General features: G+C 37.4%; 1 protein-coding gene across 29 annotated transcripts in view; it reads right to left on the minus strand.

The window, feature by feature from the left end:
• Window positions 1-26159, minus strand: part of DLG1 (discs large MAGUK scaffold protein 1) — a 150669-nt gene that overhangs the window by 52400 nt on the left and 72110 nt on the right. For 19 of the 29 annotated variants that reach the window (XM_035334894.1, XM_035334890.1, XM_035334882.1 and 16 more), the window contains 5 exons: window positions 9593-9691; window positions 6271-6324; window positions 3055-3105; window positions 1966-2090; window positions 503-672 (listed from right to left, as the gene is read on the minus strand). In XM_035334894.1, coding sequence (XP_035190785.1) covers window positions 503-672; window positions 1966-2090; window positions 3055-3105; window positions 6271-6324; window positions 9593-9691 — 499 coding nt within the window. The remainder of the gene's footprint in view (window positions 1-502; window positions 673-1965; window positions 2091-3054; window positions 3106-6270; window positions 6325-9592; window positions 9692-26159) is intronic. The other 10 variants (XM_035334884.1, XM_035334893.1, XM_035334886.1 and 7 more) reach the window with 1 other exon arrangement.

Raw genomic sequence — 26159 nt, forward strand, 5'->3', positions numbered from 1 at the left:
TCCATAAGGTTCTGGAAAAACTACAAGATTTACAGAAGGTCTGACAATCAAAAACTAAATTGTTTACTTAATGCATTGTGAATGGTGCACAGAGCAAAACTATAGCATTGCCAGTAGTATTTAAAGAACTGTTTTCCAACACATCCGCATATAGAAACAAAAAGAACATTTATCTAAACTTCCTTAATCTCTGAAAAATCTTTCTAAGTCATTCACATGAAATATTTTACTCCTGTTTATAACATACTTGAAAATTACTAAATAGTATCAGCAACACATTTTTATCATTTGAAAGTAAAACAGGCATTCTACAAGAATAGTTTCAGGTCAGTCATGGAAGAAAATTCAGAAGCATTTGAGAAGTCACTGTCTAAATTTTCATTATTCTGCGTCTGTTTGAAATATGCATGCAAGTTACTGTGTTATTTTGAAAGAATTATGCAGATATTTATCAGCATCTTTATTCTTCTTGTGAAACAGAAGTTTTAGACTTCCTACATACCTTTAGGGCCTTTTACAAGCTTTATTTCCACTATTTTTTCTGTGACTGGTTTTCTTCTTTTGACATACAATCGTACAATTGATCCCGCTTCTTTTAACGCCTCAACTGCTTTGCTGTGTGTCACATCACGAACATCAACCTCGTTTACTCGTAGAATACAATCGTTAACCCTAGAGACAGCAACATTCATGTTCAGCTGCTGCATTATAGCATAGCAGACACATTAGAAGATTAATATTTTATCTAAAATACACTAAAACTAGTGTTAACACAGTAAGATACATAGATTTTACTTCAAAATTATACTGATTCAAGACAGTACTCTAAAATTAATCATTAGTGCTTACACATAACCAGAAAATATGTAAATGGAATATTTTATCCCCATCTGAAAGGGATGCTCTCGAAATGAAACACATAAAATAGAATTTTGAACATGGCTTTAAATAAACTTTAATTCAAAGCTGTAAAAAGAATTTTTAAAAAGGCATTCACTAGTTTCTAACCATGCTATGAACAAGTCAAACTCCCTTCCTGCTTTTCACAAGCTATTTGAGTGCCAGCTTTCCATTCCATTTAATGTGTTGCTGTAGTAACATGAAGCTCTCATTACGCTAAGTAGAATGCCTGACCCACTTGTCACTGAGTCCTGCCAGATGTACCTTCTGACAATGGCCAACAAGCCAAAAAGAAGTCTTGAAATAAGCTTAGAGTCATCAGGCATTGACACCAAATATGACAGGAGCAAGTTCTCGACAACACGAGAGAGGAAAAAAAGGCTGATCCTATGATCATCTTATTTTTTTTCTACACAGTGATATGGGAGTTTACTGCTCTGCATTAAAAATAACTAAAAGTAATTCATTAAAGCGATTTGTTATTAACTTTAACAGTACCTTTCAAATTAAGTTGCAAATATTACTTGCTACCATATACCAACACTGGTGAAGTAGTATCATCCCAAGATTAAGTAAGAAAATGGGGGATACTAGACAAGGAGTATTCTATCCATTTAAACAAACACATGGCTTTTGAAGATGTGCAGCATCTTTCCAAAATTGAAGCATAGTTATACCAAGCACAGAAGAGGGCTGTTAAGCTCAATGACCCTGCATATTAGAAAACCTGCACATAGATAACCAAGAGTTAACTATCCTACATATCTAAGCTTTTCCTTTGTATATTGAATTAGGAACTATAAAACATTTGGCATAATCAGTTTATACCACCAAATTAAAAACGAAAATTTCACCTAAGTTCACTCTGCTGCAGATTTTCTTGGTTGAAAAAAGAATTTTAAAAATGGTCCAAACAGTTTTAATTATGTACAAATTACTTCTGCAAGATAAAATTATTTAAAATGCAATGTATTACGATAGACTGAAACACACAGAAAATGTTCTATCAACTGTTAGAAAAAGAATAATAAACATTTAGTAACCCAATAGAGAAAGTCATCATACCGTAATCTTCCATCCTGTGCAGCTGCACCCCCGGCTATAATTTTTGTAATGAAAATACTTGAATCATCCCCAATATGTGGGTTGTCTGTGCCACCTGCAATGCTAAAGCCAAGTCCTGAATTTCCCTAAAGTTAGAAGGGGAAAAAAATCACGCATTTCTTTTGGGGGGGGGGATATATATATAGATATCATTCAATATAAAAATAAATTTTCATAAAACTAACTGATAAAAATTAAGACATTTTAAGCAGTATACTATCTGCAACTATTCGCAATACATATATGTAACTCTATGTAAGACATATAATTACACTTGCTTTTACAGAAGCAGGCAGGACAAGTCATTGTGCCACTGTAAGAGCTGCATATGCAAACTCACCCCATTTCTTATTGAAGCAAACCTGACAAACTACAGAGAAAGTTCATTTTCCAATGAGCTACGTATTTGAAGTTGTTCATATCAATATTTGCTCCTGTTTTTTCAAAAAAAAATCTCCAGTAATGTAATATATGTAATAAAAAAAAGACCCACTGACATTTTCTCTTCAAAGGTTGCCTGACCTTATTATCAGCTGTAAGACCTCTTCAGCCTCTCAGTACTGACCAGACATCAAATTTAACCAACTATTTCTCTTTGTTAGTAACACATTTCAAGGAAGAGAACTTAGATTGGTCTTTACATTGTAAACCTTAAAAAAGCAATGCATACGACAAGGTATCATTTGTAATCTCAGCTGGAAGCCTGAATCTCATTATATAATAAAACTTGTTTGTATAAATGTATAAATAAAGCCCATTATGTATGGCAATATATGCAATTTTTTTTTAATACTTTCTGCAAGTCTAGATAATAACCTATAATGCAGTATGTCTTCAAAATTCTTCCCTCATTTTACTATCAATGGTCAAGTATACCAATAAAAACTGCTCCAGAAACTACATATATTGAGGTTAAATATACATAAGGGAAAAACAGTAAGGACTGTTTCAAATTGCCATTTAGCTGTATCAAAATAGGTTAATTTTTCATATTTATCTATTGCAAGCCCCACTTGAAAATAGAGTACAGGAAGACTTTTAGCATGTTACCCTTTCAAGAGTAATTTCTTCATACTCATAATCTGCATCTGTGCCATTGACCTAAAAAGAAACAGAAATGAGACTTAGAGGATTTTTACACTTGATAAAACACACTTAGCTAGGCAGGCAGCTCATTCCCATCACATCTCAGCTGATACACACTGACCAGTGAGCTCAGAAGTGTGATTTTCACACCGCTCTGTATGTGCATCAGACACTTTTCCTATTAGTTTAAATGTAAAGCTTTGAAGAGCACACTGTTCTACGTGGACACTGCACAGCAGGAGCCTACTGCTGACTTCCAGAAAGAACTGCTCTTGAAGTTCTTCAGGCCATACAATCTGAGCAAGTTAGAAGTGAGAAAAAAGGAAGGGGTGGTAGGGTGGAGAAGAAATTGCATAAAAGAACAGCAGTACTTTCAAACAATTGTTCCTCCCAGAGCAGAGAAAAATCAAAAGATGGATGCTTTGCACAATTCCTCACTAGAAATGCATAAAGCTCTTCTAAAGCATTTTTTTAAAAAAAAACATTTTTACCAGCATTTTTCACATTACATATATACTAACAACCAATACATTACAAGAGGACCAAAACCAAAAGAATTTGAAATATTTTATGAAGCTAGATGAGAAAAAATACAAATACTACAAGTAAGCCATGATCCAGAGGGAAGCCTTGTCTTCCACAACTTTCACAGGCTCCCTAGTACCAGGCTCATGTATGCCTCACTACAGTTTTGTTAATCTCTAATTATATCTACCCTTACTGCAACACAAACCGTATCCATTCCAGACATAACAGATTATCATCTTCCTCTTTGCACAGTACCTCAAAAATGATACATCCTTAATAGTTTGTTCAATGGAAACGATACTGTCTTTAAACACGTGATATTTCTCCATTAAAAAGGGAAGAGGTCTTGACCTTCTGAACACATGAAACTAGATCTGTTTTTACACCAACACCGAAGAAAAACTTCTCAATCACAGTGGCTTAAGTTAGCTTAGTCTTTGAACTATTATCTACAAAAACGACATGTGCTAACCGAACCAGCCATCTAGAATTACGTCGCGCCAGGGAAGTGGTTCAAGATGACTGACTGATCAGGAGGTGGCTTTTTTTTTTTTTTAATAACAAAGGATGACGAATAATTTCTCTATTCACTACCGTTAAAAATGCCAACCCTAATGTATGTAAGCAATCTATTTCCATGAACCTAACTCTAACCCAAATTTAATACATTCTAGATAAAGAGGAGTAAAGAAGGATCTCCATTTCTATATTTTACTTTAGGTCCGTTCTCCAGACCCTCTTACTACTATTTATATACTTTTGAATTGATTTTATCTAGTGAACTGAAGATTAGCACAGGCAGGAAGGAGCAAAGGTACACAAAATGATAAAAATCAGTCCTATTTTATTTTTGCAAATTTTGAAGCCATCTAGGATCTGTGGAGCCACACACAATTTGCAGGGACTTTCCCTGGATAAAAGAAACTACAGCATTCTACACAAGTACAGTCATTTTGCAGTCATTTACAGAAACCCAGCAGTTTGCTTTGAATTAGTAGTTCAGCACAATTTGGTTAGTCTTTTGGTCGTAATAGAGTTATTTTTGCTGGTATGGTTAACCTTTTCATACATCACCATCCCAGTTTTGTTTCTATTTCCTTGTCTGCTTGCTCGATTTCACAAAGAATAAAAAATATGTTTCTTGGTGTCTTTTTCCCAACCCAGATTGAGTTCTAAGATGGTGTACTTCCTCAGCAGCTTTGTAATTCAGTTAACAAGAGCTGGGTTCTTGAATATTTTTCATCACCAACTTTGTTTTGTTCTGTTTTGTTGTTTTGGTTTGGTTTTCCAATAGAAAAAAAGCTTAACAGTTAAAGTTCTGTAGATTCATGATGCAGTTAACTCACAGCTGTGATTTTACCTTACATACCACTGAAAATTCCATTACCTACATGGGAACCTGGAAGAATTTTCCTTTACCTCCTATGCTTACATAGTAGTTTCAACTACAGATAATGTGAGTGAGTTTGTTTTATGTTCACTGCAAACTGATAAGTCAGATAGCTTGTAATTTTGAGTGCCATTTTGTTCTGTTAGGCCTATTTTCTATTTCTGTTTCTATTATCTACCATCACACAAGGGATTCTATCAGATGAAACCTTCTGAAACGTGAATACATTCTGATTAATCACTTGTCTTTCTGATTTAGCTTGTGTCTGCAGAGACACCTCACCTTTGGTATTCTTTTCTAAACCGTGTCACATCAATAAAAGGGCCAGGCACTGCAGACTTCAACTGTGATCTTTTATTGAGTCAGCATTATTCATACTCAGGACTCATAAATGAGCCATTTATGTCACTGTACTAATCTTTTGTCTTCCACTTAAACTGTTAATTCACGCTTTTGCCTGTCTTGATCTATTACAGCTTCTTTTTAGCGACTCTAAATTATTAATCTTTTTGACAATAACAAGATTTGTTCTTGTTCTTTATGCTTGCTAAGTAAAGCAAAAAAAAAAAAGTAAATTGCTAGAATAAACACAATATAAAGTAACTAGTACAGACCTTAACACTGTTCAGGAAAACAACAAATGGGTCATATGGAACTGTAAGAGGAAGGTACAGGGAAAAAAAAACAGATCTGAAACCTATGTTAAACTTGCATATGTTCCAAAGCCTCTGAAGACCATCTGCCAGTGGTACTCTTAGCACAGATCATACACTGCCAAACACAAATTTTGGCCTCCATATAACCACACTTATTACCTTAATGTTTCCAACAGAATCAACAATTTTTATGAACATTTAGAGCACTAAAATCTTAAGTAAAGCCAGTGTGTTGAGAAGTGTTTTATGAGAAGTGCAACGGAAATGGCACATTAAATATTAAAGTATCTGCCAGCACAGCTGAAGATAGGATTGTTCTCTGAGGTTCCAGAAGTTCAGGGTCCAAACACTGCGTTTTGCATTGTGTTGCATCGTCACACAGCGGTACTCACACAGAACCTTCCACGTACAATCTACAATTTATTTTATTTCATTAGTAGATTTTTTTCCTCATAAAAAAGCTATCTAAGGAGTTAGATAAACATCAGGAGACCTGACAGAACCATGTATCATAAGAGAGGTAAAACAGGCTTTTTTGATCAGTAACAACAGACCTAAACAACAAACATTCTCTGAAGTTGTAATTGAAAGGTAGTGTAGACTTACGTATGTTGGAGTCTCCAAAGAATCTGTATTCACCAGCACTGGAGGGGGATTTGCCTTTAAAAGAAGAATCAAAAAATATTACACAATGTAGAAGAAAACACTAACAGTAATTATATAACATTTGGTTTGCAGGGTTTCTCAAAGATCTGTCAAAAGGTAGCCTCAGCTTAACAACCTCAAATATTGACCTCTTTTGAAACACTTGTTTCTATCCTGAAGAAAGTGCTTTCGCACCACAAAAACACATTCTGAGCTCATATGTTTTGTATACAAATTCTGTCTTTTATCTTGTTTTTCAAGTGGAAAAAAATATGTTTAATGCTATCATTGGACAAAATGTTTGTCCTAGTGTTTGTGATATGACATTCAGGACTGCTTTAGCAGCCAATATCCTAAAAAAGTTCTGGATTCCTACTTCTTCCTACCAGGAAGTTTTTTGCATTTCACTTTTTGTTGTTGTTGTTTTTTTTTAAAAAAAAAAGCAAGCTTATAAATACAAATCTTATCGAAGAAAAGATGTACAAAACCATCTTGTGAGAAGAAATCCACATCAGACATGTACCTCCATGAGAAATGTGTTATGGATTCATAGGCTGTAAGAAGTTGGACATTACTGCTACAGAGATACAAAATTATATGACATGCTTACTGTCCAGGAACTTTAGAATAAGGAAACAATGATTTACTTATGTTACTGAAAACTTTTCTAAGAAAATTCAATTTCAGCTGAAAGAAAATTCATACTGGAAAAATGTATCTGAAACACTTTGAAACAGATTTCCTTTTTTCCCCCCTCCAATATATCAGGAAGAGGCTGAGGGGAATAAAAATATTTTTCGTGCCTCATACTAATGGCAGGCACAAAAGGAGAAGCCACACACGTTTGCATTCTTTCCTAGATATAACTAGATGCTCTTCTCACTGACAAGGGAACTTCCAAGAACTACAGGCAATGGTGTTGTAAATGCTAGCATCCGGCCTGCTCTAAGAACAAAATGAGTGCAGATATGTTCCTGACCCCAAATACTGTTCATATACAAAGCCCATTGAAATGTACAAACTCAGTGGCACAACACCAAGTAAATCTTGACTTCATTAAAGTTGTAGGGAGATTTTCATACGTATAAAAATTCATAATCTGCAAAATTGAGATCTTTTTTTGATATTTTTTACATCTTTCTCTGGGTATGTTTACGTGTGTATGTGTGTGTGTAAATGTGTCTGTATGTGCGAGCAAATTATTTTTTTTAGGTACAGTTTAACAGACCGTAACAAAAGCTAGTGTTAAACACATTTAAAGACCTACAAAAACATGACAACTACATTAACGTCTTCATATTCTGCATTTTAGCCTCATTACATCAACAAACTTCTGAAAAAATGTATGCTTCTTAAAAACCCCCAAAAGCTAGGAAGCAAGGCGTGACTTGGATGTTCCCTACAAAAGACTGAGCTGAAAACAAACTCTCATTCTCTGTCCAGAAGCAGCCATTTACCACCTTTTTCAAGCAGGAAGGAGGACAGATTTCTGGCAGCCACTCTAAAGGTAGGCCTGGACACAGGGCAACACCTAACTCAAAACAGCAAATGTTTTTCGAAGTAAGACCAGCTATTTCAGTCTGTTATGCAAGTCTTCTCCAAATTACCTAACAGTTTCAAACTGCTGTGCCAGGGCTCGTTCAAATATTTAAAAGCCACTTGACGAGTTTGTTCACAAGCACACTAAGGGCTTGCCTAAGGGGTAAAGTGACTAACAGAATAGAGGAATGTATCTGTTGCACAAAACTGTATCTGCCAAATCCAAAACTGATGCCTTCCTATGGTGTTTTCTAATTGCTTAGAACTGAGTATGATGCAGAATTACATAGCTGGCTCCTGCCGGCATTTATATGCACCCAGAAGACAGAGGCACAGATCACCCAGTTCTTGCTGTTGTGCTTGTAATCCAGCACTGTCGGCAGGCACAAACGCTGTCACGGTGATGGCTGTTGAGTAGTCTCTCAGCCAAAAACATATTTTACATTATCTCAATTTTCTTTAAAAAAAAAATAAAAAAATAAAAAGTTCTAATTATTATGATGATTTTACGTTAAATTTAGCAGTTCCCATAAGTGTTACTGGAAACTCAACAGGTTTTATCCATCCGTCAGGTCTGACAGTACAAGTCCACCGGTGTGCCCTCATCTGTCTGCCTCATATGCTGATGTGGACAGAATCACTCCAAAAACTAGGAAATAGATTTCAAACTAACCACATTTCTGGTCTGCCTGTTACAAGTATGGGTGACAGATTCATGTAAACACATTTCCACTAGAAACTGGACTTTAAAAAAGAATAAGAACTTTTTACAAGCTACTGGACGCTGTAAAATTTAGCACTCTAACAGAGAAAAAATTACCGCCTGTTGCAGGTTTAGCCACACAGTTTGAAAGTGGACCTTAAGAAACGAAAACTGATGTGTAGACTACAGAAATATCCCAGTATTGTATTATTCTTGACAGCTTAACTCCCTTTTAAAGTTAACACGGATCTGTCACCAAACAATTAGAATTGGTGGCACATCTTTTTAGAAGGCGTCTCCATCATTCAGTATTTTTGCACTAAAACTTACAATAAACGTCATAATCAAATAAAAGCAGAATGCTTTTCAATTTGCAAAAACGTCACCACTATCTATCCTAAATTACTCCATAGCTGGCCATGCTGCAGTCACACATTCCAAGTCATGTACAAGATAGTGATGTTAACTCATGTTTACTGCTTTCTCTCATCTTGCTGCAGCTTTTGTCATGGTTTGTGTGTTTTTGTTGTTGTTGTTGTTAACATTATGTGACCTAAAGGACAAAAACCTAGAAGTGAACCTAATTCTGAGTCAAATTATGAAGAACAGAAATTGAAAAAATACCCCTTGTATTCTAGTGTGCCCCAAGTACACCAACAACAGAAACAGAAGTCAGAGATGAAAGACACCGAGCATATGAGATAATTATCCAGAATAAATAATTCAAGCAGTCGAAGCATTACATGCCAACACAAAATATCCCTTTCTTTCCATTCCTTTATGGTGCTTTCTTCAGTTGTTTCACAGAATTATTAATATACATATACATGAAACAGAGGCACTTTTAAATGGACTAAAAGATGCTATAAAACAAACAAAACACGGGATGGAACAGCAGTGTGTTACTCATTTAACCATTTCACACTTCATTTCAAACTTGTATGGTAGTACCAAAACATTTAATTTAAACAAAAGGAATGAAATAAATGATATAAGAGTTGAACAAATTTAACAACAAAAACAACAGAAAAGAATAAAAACCTGTGGTATGGTGGATGGGATGACAGTGGTCTCGGCAGGGACTGGTGGGACAGGGATCACAGGGACAATGGGAGAAGAGGAAGGAACAGCTTCTGTGGGCTAAAAATCACCAATAAAATGTCAAAAATAATGAAAACTACAAAAACATTCCAAAACAAACAAGATTCAAATTGAATATATATTTTTTAATATTCTGAAAGAACAGATGGATTTGGAGACTTGAACCACACCTGAACACAGACCAGCCATGCTGCACTGCATTCCCAGCAGTGCGATCATGTCACATAACCCAAAGAAGTAGGACACAGCCACACTGCTTCTTCACACCAAGCTACTCACCTGGCAGTGCAGGACAGTAAGACTTTTGGGGGGTGAAACAGAAACCTTGCATGTTCATGCCAGTGGGCGGACTCCAGCTTTTTGTGGGCTGGCTTCAAACCACATTGTACAGGATAAGGACATTGTACATTATAAAGGAAGGGAAACAATGACTGAAGTTGGTAGCACTGAACAAATTAAAGTTCTTTTTCAATACATGGGAGGAAAAAAAAATACCTTGCATTTTTCTAAACCAAGTTCAAGTTAAAGAAAATCTTTTAGTCAAATGGTTGGAAGATCCTAACACTGATTCATTCCACCCTTCATATAAAGATCTTTATATAGGTTTACCATACAAATATACAGCCCAGTAGGATTTGGGTTTTAGGAATTGTAATTAAAACAATAAACAGGAAAGCTACTGACACATAAGCTGCAAGGGAACAAGATTATAAATAGCATTCTGGGCAAAATATTGATTCAAATCACTCCGAGATGTTAACATACTGGTTGTCAACAAGCTGTCAGCAACAGACTACTGGCAACCAGCAGGATTACCAGCTGAACAACAAATCAAAGTTCTTGCAACTTGGCTGTTCCAAGACACACTTGTGAAAATATGCTGAAGAATAACCACAAAATGAAATTACTAAATCCTGAAAACATTTTTTTTTTTTGAAAAAAAAAAAGGCGGAACATAAACAAGTAAAAACAAAACAAAACAAAACAAAAAAGTATTAGACATCTCAGAAGCTTGAAGTCTGTTATTAAAACACAAAGCAGTCTATATCAATAACAAAATGAAAGAGTAAAACCAGTCAGGAGTAGCAACCCTTCTTAAATGTAAATACGGTATTTCCAGATTTTTCAGCTCTATCTAAAATTAACAGCTGGAGAAAAATGTGGAAAGATGTTGGAACAACATGTTTGATGTCTTTGAACATCAATAATAATGTCATTTAAACACCCTCACGGTGACACCACCACAATTTTTCATGTGTTTAGGGGAAAAAAAGGGGGGCGGGAGGTGGAGGGAGGGAAATACAGGAATGTAAATTGCTCTAGAGAAACAATAATATGCATTTCCCAAAAGCTGTGGGGCATGCTCAGTGCAGCAAACCTCCAGTCAGCAGGAGATCAATGATGCAGCCTTTAGAGGACAGATCAAATTAAAATGCTTCAGCAATTACTTAGCCCCACACATGCAAAAATTAAGCTTCCCCTTCAGATTTGTCTTGTTCCAAAACAAGAAGCTTCCCATATGTGCACAGAGCAAAAATCCCATTAACCAAATGGTCAGATGTACACACACTACCTATCAAAATACAGCCCGACACTAGGGCTGCAAAGCTAACCGTTAGCAGGTTAGAAAAATCGTGCTTTACAGTTGCAGCTCCTGGAAAAAGAGAAGGTGAAATACAGCTGAAGTTATTCTCAGATACCAACCATGCAATCCCATACCCTTTAGCTTAGCAAAACAGTTGACCCAGTAATAGTTTTCTTTGTAGGTCAAGCATCTGCGAACCTCTCTTTGCACCAAACGGCAGCCTTATTTTCGTGCTTCATTCCTTCTCTCAGTTCCTAACTCCCTTGTCTCTCTGGGCTTCTCATTCCCAGTCACTTCAAGAAGTCTCCCAGTCAGTTCCAATTCTAAGCCTTACTATTATTCTTTTAAAACTGGTATCGTTCAAAGTCCTTTAAGGCTTTAGGGTTCCAGTCTTGTAAGCTGTTAGCATGGCCATCATGCTTTTCCTTGGTGCTGTTGGCTTGGTATCCACCTGCTCTTCACAACCTTTCATTCCCTGCTCATCCAAGCTTCCTGACAGCGTTCCTATGGAGTCTCCTCCACTGCAGAAAGAGGTGAAGTGGTGACCTTTTTCAAAAGATACACCAACGCAAATGAAGACAAGATGGTCTTCATTTAAACATGAACAGTTTTATGGAGTACGGCACAGTGATGTAGGTACTGCGGCTACCCCAACGAAGGCAGGGAAGAAGAGAAGAAAGGAAACCCAGTCTTGAAACACATGGGCTGCCTTATTGAATTTTACTGCTTGACTTATAGTTCACACAAGTGGAAAATTATCTAAAGAGTTTGAATAAAGCTGTTAATTATTCAATTACAAGACTCACAAAGGATTTCTTTAGTGAGGTTTTATACCTAAAATAGGCTGGTTTAACTTAGAACCCCTCTTTCTCCTTGCATACAATTCCTCTACCCTGGCTTTTGATACAGACTGCACTACTACCTGAAATTTAACTTCTGCAATTGTAATGCAATGGAGGATACTCTTCACCCTCAGAAAACTCAGCCGCTAATAATAAAACACCAATCAAGACCACCAAAAAGGAAACACTTTCCTGAAAGCATAAAGATAAAGCACTGGCAGTAGAGATAAGAAAGTATTTACAACCTTTTACTAGATGATAAATAGCATGTCTGTATCTGAAATGCTTGCTACGCCACCGTTATGATGAAAGCTCAAACTAGAGCAGGAACAGAGTGCTACAAATGCAATTAGTGGAACAGACAGTTCAAGTTTGGAGATGAAAAAAGCAGCATCTGGCGTGTTTCAGTTAGCAAAGTAGACTGTAAGGCTGATGGTGGCTTACATGCTGGCACCATAAAGCCAGCCGGAACATATGTGGTACCGAGATCTGGGGACACGCGTGTCCCACCATCTCAGCTCTGTGTGCTGCACGTGTCACTCAGAGGCACCTTTACCCTTTCCCTACACTTCCTTCTTTCCACTTCAGGCTAGTGCTTCGCATATAGCCTCTTGCAGAGCAGGAGCGCAGACAATTTTCACCTCCTTTCCTTCCCCTTCCCAACACAACCTCCCTTAGCTCACATGCAACGAAGCAGCAGAACGTAACTTGTGAATGTGAGCTCTGAAGCTGTAAAAAGGGTGCAGATGGGAAAAGAATTTTGCAAGGAAAGGGAGAGGAGACTGTATAACCCAAGAAAGAAGGGAATCCAAGCAACCTTCAGTATCCGCTTTTTTGATAACCCTATGTACATTTTTATGTATTTTCCTACATCCCCTTGGAGCCCAAGCAAGACCAATAGCTAAGGTGTGCTGGGGGAAGTTAGGTGCCAATGGAAGAACCAGCCCTTCTCCCCAACACCACACAGCAAAAAACATCATCTGATTAATGACGGGCTAAAGGCCAGCGTAAGAAATCAAATGAATTCTAACCATCAATGCAAGAAAACCTGGAAAGTCTTAAGAGAAGAAAGCTAATTTTATTTTAGTATGCCGCATAATCTGTCTGAAAATGTTTATGTGATACAAGTATATGTGAGAGCAGCTGAATAAGCTCCAACAGCCCACGGTATCACTTCCAATGCTCTGCTTCCCAGGAATTTTCAAGAAAAAGACATTTATAATGCTTAGGAATTTGTTAGATTAATACATTAAAGTATTCTGAAAAACAAAAGCTTTTCCTCAAAATAACTTAAAGTTGTCTCAGTACAACATTTAATAATTCTAGGTTAATAAGATGGTTTATTAAGATGGCAAACTTATCTATACTACAAAGAAAGCAACAGGCCAACTAAAACATTGTTTGTATAAATATGAACTGTAGCACACGTTTATGATAGACTATTACATATAGGAATGCATAACTTGAACAACACCACACTAACTGAATCTGTCAGATGAATAATCACATGAATAATTTTGTTGGATAAAAGTCTAATGTGATGGACCTTCTAAACATATAACCTAACAATTATCAGTTAACAAGTGGTATGCTTGCTAATTTCATAATGCCTTACAGGAATTAATCAAAATTAGGGCAGTAAGTACCTCCAGACCTAATACTGAAGTCCAGACCTTATGAAAAGGAAGGTCACACCCATTTTCTCATCTTTAACCAACATACACAGTAACCCCTTCTATGATGAAATACCAGCTAACCTGAAATGAATCAAAGCATCTCAAAGCAGGTAACTAAATCAGCAAATTCCACCAGGCTGCTATTTTCACGTAGCAGAAGATACATCTTGGAGAACAACAATAAAGCAAACCAGACCTTCCTCACTTTCAAGTTGCTATTTAAAAAGCACACTGCATACAGTGCAACCATCTTAATGGGAAAATACTGTACAGAAGTATTTCTATTAGACTCCAATTATTACTACTTTGATTGCTAACTATAAAACACAAACCAAGTCTCTGGAAGCAGCAGGGTTAAAACTACAGGAAGAAGTATGGCATATTATCTACTGATGGCATCGTATCCACCTTATCTCATTCCACAAGAGCATCAAATCTTACAAAAACGCACATCTATAAATGCCTAGTGCAGTACGTACCTTTTCTAAGGAACAATTAGAGCACGAGCCATCAGACACCCAACCACTGGCAGCTTTAACTTTTGCCGTGCTTTTTGTAGGACTCTTTTTTACACTATCACGCAGGTTAATAAATTTTCCTCTGTGTTTGGAAGAGGCTGGCAGTGTGGATGACCTAAAAGATTTATGAATGTTCAGAGCCTGCTGCTGATGCTGGAAAAACTGCTTTGGATGCACGTTAAGGTTTGGATGCATTTCCATTCTGGAGCTCCTGGTTAAATCAGTTCGCTTGAGCGTTCCCATCCCATAGTCATCTGCAACACCACGGTACTTGTAGTCGTGACAGTAAGTCGTCATGAAACTAGCAACACACACAGTCCTTTTTGGGAGAAAATAAACCAAAATATCACTTCCTGCAAATGTTCAAAATATTGTTTTCTGGATTATGGTCATCGGCAAAAAAACACTAGATACTATTGTAGCTAGTGCCACACGTTGGGTACTCTCATGCTATTTAAAGAGCATCATTGAACCACCCCACAACTGTCAATTTGCTAGGCACAGATAATCAATGCAATGCACAAGTTATTGAATAGATGGCAAAACTCATCTGGCTTTATTAAAACAAAGCTATGAAAGGTTGTATCTATTTTCTCTCGCACATAAGGTCCTAACAACCCTTAAACTTTGCTGTATTTTTACAATCTCAAAATCTCTCTGAGATTTGCAACTAGAAAGTATTTTAAGCTGCCTATTCCCCTACTTTCTGGAACACTTTATGGAGGCTGAATTACTTTGTTCTGATAATTTCAGGAGTTGCATTTCCATGACATACATCAGCACAGCAAGACCACAATTTTATATGTTGTTTAAATTAAAAATAATAATAATAAAAAACATAAGACAATTATTTAAAAGAACCAATACTCCTTATTACTTTATTGTTTATTCAGGTTTTTAAGGCCACAGATGCATGATCTCTGTATTACATTTTTACCCTTATTTTCAAAACAAAACCCTTCAAAACAACTTAAAGCTCCTGAAGAAAAAACATGCAAAGAGGAGCTAGCTTGATGCAATCACAGTGTTGAATATTGAATTTTACCAGCCAATTTTAAATTAATCTTTCTAAAAAGAGATAAAGGTCAAACACTAAGTTCTCAGAGTCTACACGAGAACTACCATCTAGCAGGGACAGCTATGTGACTGGCCTCCCTGAAGAAAGGCATGGTCTGAAGTCAGTGGTCATGCAGCCTTCTCGGCAGCAGACACAAGCCACATTTGCACAGCTCTGGACCTGCACAGCAAACACCATCTGTCTCCTGCCTATGGGTCTGGTCTAGGAACATGTCATGAATCTGAATATCTGGCACTGGCCATGATAAGAATGAAGGATACCAACCCAGAGCAAACAGAGCTTGATTAAGTCAGCTCTACAGTCCTTTAATATGATGAAGAGATTTTATCAGTTAAGAGCATTAAACATTGTTATTTTCCCTTCCATTGTGCACCTTCCTATAGTAAATCTGACTAAAACAGTATGAGTCAGCATAATTTTTGCACACAGAATGAAAAACTAGAAATACAGACCTAAGTACAAACCTTTACAGTTATTTATAGGGTGGATATTAAGAGATAAATAGGAACTGACAGATGCTCCTCTGATCATGAAGAGCTGCCATGTCTCATCTTCTATCCAGAATGGATATAATCAAGAGCTGCATAACATATCATTAATGCAATATTCAGGCATGCAGAGACAGAAAGGTTTCTGGCCAGTGACAGGAAGCTGAAAACGTGTTGGTCATACAACATTCACAGACTTGGGCTTGCACATGGCAGGTATGTCTTCTGCCTTTGCAGCTTCAGGGAGAGATCAGCGTGTCCCACTGATACAAACGGGCAGGTGCACTCAGGTACTTCTGTTCCAGACAGACCAAGAGTCTCTACATTTTGTTATTGAGAAATGGCAGAGAGGAAGATCAGCATGTGAGTGTGCATATAGTTAACAGCTCATACCCAGCACATCACACCTAACTTTCTTCTCCTTGGAGAAATTTCCACACGTTAATACTGAGCAACTCCGAGCTATCAGCTTTGCAGAAAACCCCCACCCTAACTAGCTTCTTGATGGAAACAAAAAACAGCTTTGAAATGCACTTAGTGAGAAACTGATGGCAATGGGGAGAGATGCTGGATACCAGGTTCTTGGAAACCCTGTTGTCTGACTTCATATGCTCTCCTCCAGACAAGAAGGGGAAAAGAAGAGAGAAAAGAATTCACAAGGGAAAAGAAGAGAGAAAGGAATTCACATCTCATGTTCTTACAGACATGCTGACTTCAGTGGCAAAAAAACAGAGATGATGTAGCAGGTAACTGGTAATAGTACAACATTGTTTCTGGAAGTCCAATTGCTTTTGGTCCCTAAGATGATAGCAATAAAATATCAACAATTAAAACAAAAAACTTGAAGGCACTTGTACTCCAAGCACTGAAGCACAGCCAACGAACAGGAGGTACAGGAAGAATACCAAATTCATCCAGGGCTGAACAGTGAGCCAGGGCAATCTCCAGTGGAAAAAACAGTAGGGAGCACTGAAATTTAGTGTTATATGGGTAGGAGAAGTGAATATAATAGCATCTTGGTCAAAAAACATGGTAGGAAGAAGAAAGGATTTTATAATAAACAGGGAATGAGGGAATGAGGCTTATACAGAACAATCTTGATGGAAACACAAAGAAAACATATAGCAAAGGAAAAAATCAAGAGGAAAGAAAAAGTAGCGAAGGCAAGAAGAATCAGACATTTGAGAGTCACTGAGATCATTCTGCCAAATTACATTCACATCTGTGATGTGATGCAAAGCCTGCCTTGCAGTTGTACCAGTAGAAAAAATCCCTGGTGGAGCAGAGGCCATATGGATAATCCAAAGAAAGAAAAACAGTTATGTAACTAGAGCAGTGCAGGTTTGACAAGATCCTCTTCTGACTGCAGAAAGCCTACAAGTATTCTCTACAGATTATATTAATTGCTAGTGTGAACTGCTTCACTCTAAATATCAAGTGCTAAGTGGTTTCATGTAACTAGAGGCGGCTCAGGATCAGGTTGTGCTTTAGTAATACCTACAAACTGTGAACAACACATTGCTAACTGAGAGATTAATCATATTTCAGTCTTTTAAATTAGTATATAAACAATTTGCATTGACTGCTTTGACCAAGCACTTTATACCTTTCTCCTTTAACGTACAATGCATCCTTTTTTTGTGGCAATATGTTGAAGTGGCTATGATATAACACAAGGAGTTCTTCTTCAAGAATCACCATCTTCCCACATTCTTGAACACCCACACAATAGCTGGGTAACAACAGCACCTCTGGAAGGGGAGAAGAGTAGTACCAATCGACTAACAACCTCTACTGCAGAGGCCGTTTACAAGGCCAGGTAAGCTTCAAGAGCCAACTTCTGTTTCTTCAAAAAGCAATTGTAATATCTAAGAGAACATTCCAAAAATAATTGTGTACGTCACCCCTCCCACTGCCTTTCAGCAGATACCACACAAACAGCAACCTGTGTTAAAACATGCTGAAGTGTTAGGAACGTAGGCTTGGGTTTTTAACAGTTCTGAAAGTAGGAAATAGAGTATCTACTTAAGTGAACATAACTTAAAAAGTGGTGGAAGAAAACGTTCATTCAATATGCAGTGACTGGACTGAAAATAAGTACCATATTTTATTTCCAGAGATACACAGTTAGAAGTCTAGTATTACAGTTTTGTATCTCTTCTGTGAACCATGTCCTGGAATGTCACAGGACATTTTGCTGGTGAAGCTGCCTGTTTTCTGACCTTCACATCTATCTTTGTCAAAATCACCACAGTCAATACTCATCTAAGTGTACCTTCTGGGATATGTAGGCTGTTGGGTGGGGTCTCAGGATGGTGGTAATGAAGCACAGATGCCACCCATCCTCATTTACAATCCATGTTAGCTGTAAGCTGCCCAGCACACGCAAGTTTGAGGACACAGCTAGCATTAACGCTGATGCCCCATCTGTGCCGTCTTCCTGCTGACATCAGTGCCATCCTGCGGCCCGGCCATGGCTTCAGTGCCACGTTGCCACTGATGCTACTTGGTTAACAATAAATGTACAGATATATTTTTCCTGGATCTGTTTCTCCAGGACTGCATCCATAAGCAACAGTATAGGAGCAGACTGTCCAGCAGCTTGTAGGATGAAGCTCCAGAACCATGTAGCCAAAGTAGAGCTTAATCTATGAGACTGACAAGACTATACAAACTACAGAGCTACCACCAACTCTCACATGGTTTCCGGTTCTTTGATGGATAAAACTTTCCAGTGCTAAGAACTGCATCCAAGATAGTCTCAAAGTTTCAGCAGTCAACAAACCCCCTCTCCTGTTCCTGTCAGGATTTAAGAGCAGTCCAGACCCTTTCAGACTTAATTCCCTCATGGACAACATTTCACCCAAGGGAGGATGCCAGTGTCCACTCTAAGTCTGGTATTCAGACAGATTTACACAGCTCAAACTAATTAGTCCTGCAAACTCTCTAAAGGACTGCTGTAATGACCTAAAGTCAGTCATATTCTAAATCTGTAACATAAAAAAATGTATGCAAATTTAATAGTGGTTTAAGTAAAGGCAAGTTCTGATTTTGGTTTTTCAGATACCAAACCAGTGGCTAGCACCGAACCCTATGCAGCAGGTTCATCACCTACATTCAGCCAGCAACCTAGCGCTTAAGTTCAAAACAGAATTACAGGCTCTTCATTTAGGTTCATAAGTGCTATTGAGAATGAATTTAATGTATTTCATTTACAGTTTAAAGCAAAGCCTAGAAAGCTCCATTTAAATAGCATCAGCCTTAAGAAGAGTAGTTTTCATTATTATGCTGAAGACCCCACAAAGAAGCCCAGCCAGCGTTTCAGCATCAGAAATAAACTAGGAAAAGAAAAAAATTGCTCTAAGACTTCATTAAGGAAAAATAGTATCAGCTCTAAGACATTCATACTTTCAGGTTTTGAAATTCCCAATAAAAAGGGCATTCTGTAGGAGGAAACTTATGTGTGATTGTGTTCATTCCTGAGAACACTTTCAAATCAAAATAAATGAATAAATAAATGTTGGATACTGTTTATCTACTTTAATGGATATGACACTTCTTATGTACTCTCAGAGCACATAATTTCCAATTCTTCCTAAATTATTCAGGGAATAATTAAATCCTGTTAGACAGCATGCTTATTTTGTTCTTTACAATTCATTCAAATAGAAAAGGCTGACCTATATCTAGCTCTGATACTTGGAAATGACTTGGCTAAATACTAAGAATACATCAGTTAACTATCATAGCTATCATACTGCTCTTACCCTAAACGCTTTGCATTTTGATTTTTTTTTTGAAATTAAATAAATCTGAGAATTATCGTTCATAATACATGAAAATAACGCACGTGAACTTCATCTTAAATAAAGCATGATCCTTTTATTTGGAATAAGAAATATTTCAGATTCACTTGCACCTCATAGCCCCTGAAGGTACAGTCTTAAAACATGCAGTAATGAAGTGATCTGAAGGAAGTCGCTAAATCCAAGTTTGGTTTTCTGTTTTAAGACAGATATTTTTTACCTGATTAATAATTGTGTTATTTTGTGAGAAATCTATTAGTTGAGCAAAAAAAAAAAAGTCTTTATAAAAATAAATGTTTTCCCTCAAACACTGAGCAGAAAGTCATTTGTTTCATATTAAGAAACAGCAAAAGGAAAAATCACTAAAAAAGCCACCCATAACAACCAATAGCTCCTTCAGGAAATTAGTGTCAGAAAATTTTAGACAATTAATTAATTGATTTACACTAAGTGCTTTTATACTAAAGCCACTCTTTATTTCATTTACAGAAAGCTTGATATACCAGTGACATGAGCGTTTTATTTTACACATGCAGAATCCTTCCCAAACACAGACCACGACTTTCACTACAGATCCAACAGCTTTGCGCTGCTCTCCTGATGCTCTGCCTTTTCATTGCTCCGAGCTACGGCTGAGATCTTTACCATGCAATTCCGAGCTAGGTACCACATCTGATTTTATTTCTTCTTCCACCATGGAAACACTAGGAGCTGCCTCTCACTTGCTTCCATGACAACATGCAGTTATAATATCTGACAACAAGCACCATTACACAACACAGCCAGCCTCTAGAATGACTCATAAGAGCCCTGCAACATTTCAGCAGAACAGGCACCCTTTCTGTAGTGTCAAACACTCAATGGTCTTCAGCAAATTAAGATACTGTGAAAGTTACAACAGCTGTAATGCCTGGCATTACTTGTGCAAACTCCACAAGTAAATAAAAAGGCTGTATTTTTCCCTTCACAATGCTGTTTGCTAAAATTTCTAGTAGATTTTGGCACTTCTCAGTATAATTTACAAAACACATTTTTCCAATCTCACAATGGAAAATGTGCTTATAAGTAATTGTAATTATACAATGTTGACTAAAAAGAATGAATTTTGAAGACAAGGCCTACAGATGAACTGACTTTTGGTCCATAATTACCCATAGGCATTTTATCTAGATCTCAGGTTAATTGCTCCACAGGAACACTAAGGCAGCCAGCTCAGGTTTGATCAATTTAGATATAATGCTGGACAAACACCACTGTGGGCCTTCACAGACAGCTTGTGCAGAAGCTGCTTAACCTCTGGAGCAGGGCAGGAAACCTGAGCCAGTCATTCCAGATTCTCTCACATTCCACAGAAAATCAGCTCGTACATCTCATTAACTGGAACCAGACAGAGTCAGACAACCTAAATTAAAATGGAGCTAAGTGTATCCTCTTGTATCCAAACCAAGGGCAGAAGTCACTTAAATAGTTCCCTGTGGTTTCCAAGTGGCCTTGCTTGTCCAGGACAGAGCCCGAGAAGCTGGAGGATGAGGTTCAGTACTGAGGCTGGGCACCAAGCCTCACCTGGGAAGGACACACTGCAGTGACCACCACAGGGCTGTGCAGGAGTCAGACCTGAAGCAGAAGACTTGCCAGCCCGTACCAGTGCTGGCCATGCCTGGGAACACCTGGGATCACGTGAAACCAGCAATGTGTGTTGGTACCACACTTAGCAAAACCTTCTACCAACTGTGTTGTGTGGCAAATGGTTGTAACATTTAGTCTGGATAAGACAAATAGTGACTATACTACTGACCTGAAAAAAAAGTGGGTAACAATAAATATTGCAAGAAATAGCTTAGGTTACTCAGAATACATTAAAAAACGTGAAACAAATTAAGCTTTCCCTTAATTACAACTTGAATTCCATTTTTTCATTATAATTTCGACAGAATACCAGTTTACACAATCACAGTTGATTTTCACCTAGTTCAGATCACTGAAATGCCTACCGTACAACAAAATGTTAGAGGACTTTAGGATGCAAATATTTGAAATTCATTACAAAAATTCTGTATAGTGCTGAGAAGACAAGGGTTCCGTCTGCTGAATTTCCAATTGAGGGTTCATCGGACCTTCAAGATTACAGACTATCTGTGGAATGATAAGAAATGAAACTGCAGAATTTTCTTACCTAATTCCATCAACAATCATCAACACAATTCTACTAAAGATTCATGGCCTCAAGCATTGAGAAGGAATTCATTCATCAACAAAATCTTTGGATACTAAAACAGGTTACAGGAAAAAAGAAGGGAATTGAGGTCTGCAAGTATTTAATTCAAGTATCAGGACAATCACTCAAAAATACTTCTTCAATTTTATATCCTCAGAAAGACAAGAAAGTAAACTAAGCATGTTTTTAACCACGTTTTTGTAACAGTGGTCTGGCCACATGTCATGTTCTAGCTTTCAGACCGACTTTGACATGTGAGATGGAAGGGTTTGCACACCTCAGGATGATGCCCTAGCTGTCATTTACTCTGACTACTCCACGAGTCCTTACTGAATCTGTCTGCCTTCATGAAGAAACAAAAAAAAAATGAAGAAGGTCAAGAGAATGGAAAAGATCAATCTGACTCTTCAGTCCAAGAGAAACATGTATTCATTTCCTTAAATATATAACTGAATTCTCCATTCTGTTTCTGAAACTGTTTGTGGAAAAATGCACACAGATGCCAGAAACCAGATTCTCCTCCCCTTGCTAGGCTGCAAAACAAGGAACAGCTGCTCTACCGCAATTCAACTCCTTGCCACACTAGTGTCACAACTTAAAATTTACACGCTTCAGAAGGCTGGACAATTCCATGAAAGCTCAGGGATTCAGGGTTATGAAACACAGAGGTCATCTCCAGCTCCTGGGATCCCTGAAATGGAAAAGGCAGAAAGCACCATCCCTATTTTTTCCTGTTCAGATCCATTCCCTCATCCAGTGCTCTGGCTGCTGCTGGAAGCACGGCACCAGACCACATGGTAACAGTGTGATCTCAAGATTTTTATTCTCCAGCATGAGAAAATGGGATGGGAAATATATATACATATATATATATAATTATTTTTTGATAGTGAATTTTATTTCACCTGTTTGTTCAGTTCATGGTTGTTCAGGCTGAAGGACAAAACAAATCTTGAGCGGTACACTGTAATTAAAAATGAGCAGGTAAAGTAACAGGAATGAAACATGAAAAACTAACATTGAAAACAAAAGAAAATGGACTAATGGAAATGCAAAGACAAATGACTAAATGGTAATGCTATACATAGATAAGTATTTAATTTCTTTAAATTCCAAGAACAAGAAAGCAAAATGTGCCTTTTTGTGCTGGTTACTGAGGCTTAAACCAAATTAGTAGCTCCCAAGCTTTCATACACAAGAAATATGCTCAGTATTGTGTTCTGTGTTATGATCTGTTTCTTCTTCAGAAACAGAAGACATTTTATTTTATCTTTTTCACAGCTGCAGAACACTAAGGTGGCATTTTCAGAACCATCAGTGAAATCTCCAATGCACTGGACAAGCAGCAGCTAACTTACAGTCTATCAGTCCATGCCCATGTGCCAGATTATCCCTCTAACACGGTTTCTCATTTGTTACTGTACAATGAATGTCATCGGTTATTTTTGTGCCCCGTCATCCACTTGTCTGCTATCCCCTGCAGCTAGTTTAGCTAACCTAATAAAAAATATTAATCACCCACCTCTGCCTCAGTTTCCCTACCCCTGCCACACAGATACATACGGTACCTCAGATCGTTCATGACATGACCTTCTGGGACTCCAGTCCCAATAGAAGGGAGCTGTTTTAATCAACTGAAAATCTACAAAACATCCTTCCCCTTTATTTCCTAACTCCACCGATTTTAACTGCCTTTGATCCAAGAACTGTCATTTTCAAAAACATTACTATAATTATAATTATCCTCTGATGACCAGATAATCCCATGCAGGCTTTTATCTCCATGTTCCCTGTTTTCAAAGAAGTGTGGGAGATCTGCAAGTCCTCATTTCCTTTACAAAGACGAGCTGACTTCTCCTCAATACATGTTTATCTGTTAATTCTTCTCAATAATAATTTCCCCCAGTTCGCACAATAAGGAAATCAGAGCTGCACTGCTGTAGCCTCAGAGTACAACTCAGCACCTTTTTGAAAGGGCATCATATTGCCTTTTTTATTACTATTATTACTACTACTACTCTAAGAATATATAGTTTAAGCAAAAAGGTCACACACAACACAACGGACCCTTCATCCATATAAAACACAAGCTCCTTAAGAAATCCTGAGTAAATGTCACCTCCTATTGACCACCTGTGCTTCTTGCCAAATTAATTTCTCTTCTATTGACACCTGGTTCTTCTTATTTTTAATACAGCAAATGAGCCATAGGAACTACTCCAAGCTCAAGTGTGGGACTACCCTATAGCTGTTTTATTGCCTGGAGAAATATTTTACTCTTTATTTACTCTGGTATTGTACAGTTACCTGAGAATAGTTACTTGGGATAGCGTTATTGGCATCAGCAGTATGACCAGTTGTATTTCCCAGTTGATTTACATGCTAGTTAATTTAAGATGAAACTAGTTAAGCGCTGCTCTATTATGAGTCTGAACGTGTTGTCTTTTAAAAAGCTGCGTACAGAATTTCCCTCGTGGTGTTGAGAAAGAATAAGAAAAATGAAGGAGTTGAAAAAAATTAAAAGCAGTAGTAAGGAGATATGATAAGAGTAAAGTATAAACTGCATCCTGGCAGTTTGCAGCTTCCAGACAGCAATTTGAAGTCATTACATTAGATGTTGAATCAGAGATTGTGAAATATTTTTGTATTTTCCAGTACAAACCTTATTTGTCATAATTGTTCTTTTTACACAGGAAATACTCCTTTATTACCCTGATTTGGCAGTTACATCATGTCCCACTAAGCTTTTAAAATGCGTATCATATTAAGATCCTTCTTTAAAATTAGATTTTCTATCTGAATGTATCTAGCTTCAGTTCCGAGACTGGTAATACAGATGCCTTCTTCTACTAAACAAACAAGCTTTCTAATTACAGAAATCTATCCCCATGTATTTATATTTAGTCTGTGATCAAGTCATCTCCTGATTTTCCTTTGGATGAACTAAGCAGAGGTTCTTAAGTTTCTCATTTCAAACCAGGTCTTCCTGAACACAATCTACAGTTACAACCCCTTTTCTGAACACCGTTTCCCAATTTATCAGGATCCCTTTTCACACCGTGATTTCAGATTGGAGACTGCACATTGCCCAGAATCCAGAGCTCCCTCTCCCTCCTTCTCCAAAGGGAAAATCAAGTCCCTTCTCACCCGGTATATCTTACTGTGCATTCAGATACAGTTAACTAAGAGTAACTACTGTTTGCTCACTAAATTAAATTTACTATGAAACAACTTTTACCCTGCTCCCTACTACGCTACAGAAACCAAACGCTGTTATCTGAGAGGACCATGACACAGGTTGCTCAATTAAGTTCAATATTCATCAGTCAGGGAAAAATGTAAATAAATAGATATATACCCTGTGAGGCAGGACGGACAAACAGAAGACAGGTGGAGAGGCTAGAAGACTCCCACCAAATGTTCCTGCAGTCTGGTGGGTTCACGTAAATGCCTCATCAAGCAGTGGGAAGAAACGGAAAATTCCAGAGTCAAAAAAGTGCTGTACTGTACCTGCTTCTTGGACAAGATATGTGAAGTCATACCAGGAGACTGACACGACTATGTAGATACTAGTCTCCAATATCAACAACGTGAAGTTCCACAAAGTGCTTAAAAACTAATGATAACTAAAAAGGGGAACATTCTAAAAGTGACTACAAGAACACGGAGGGAAAAAAAATCAATAAGCATTCCTGTTTTGCCAGAGTCAAAATAAAATTTAAAACTGTTTTGTCCTGATTCTCTCTGATGTTATTAAAATTACAGATAAGGTGGTCTGCTCTTCTCAAATCATTTCACAGAAGAGCCTGCTGCCAGGGATTATGCACCGGAAGCATTTTAATGGAGCAGAAGACAGAAAATTCATAAATGCCAAGATCAGCTTACAAAAGAGACAAAATGAGTCACAAATGCCTGTTATCTGCCTGGAGAAGGTGTCAGTTCAACTATGTCCTAATTCACAGTTAAACAAAGGGTGGAATAGGAACAAATGGACAACAGAGACAAGCTGTAGAGCAAGCCTGATGTATTACAGAAGTGGGTTACGTGCAGCGAGATTAAATTCAATAACAACTGGAGTCACATGGAACAGCAATAGGCAGCACAGAGACACCCTGCAGAATACCAAACTGGAAAACAAGGCCAGAAGTCCTTCGGCTGATGGCAAACTAATTTTAAAAAAATATAAAAATAGACACAGAAGGGAGGCCTTGCCTTACATCAAACTGCAGTCCTTCAATTTCTTTTAATTATTATCTTTTATATATATATATATATATAAATATATATATATATATATAT

Source organism: Oxyura jamaicensis, chromosome 9 (genome assembly GCF_011077185.1).
Source record: "Oxyura jamaicensis isolate SHBP4307 breed ruddy duck chromosome 9, BPBGC_Ojam_1.0, whole genome shotgun sequence".
NCBI classification, from domain to species: domain Eukaryota; kingdom Metazoa; phylum Chordata; class Aves; order Anseriformes; family Anatidae; genus Oxyura; species Oxyura jamaicensis.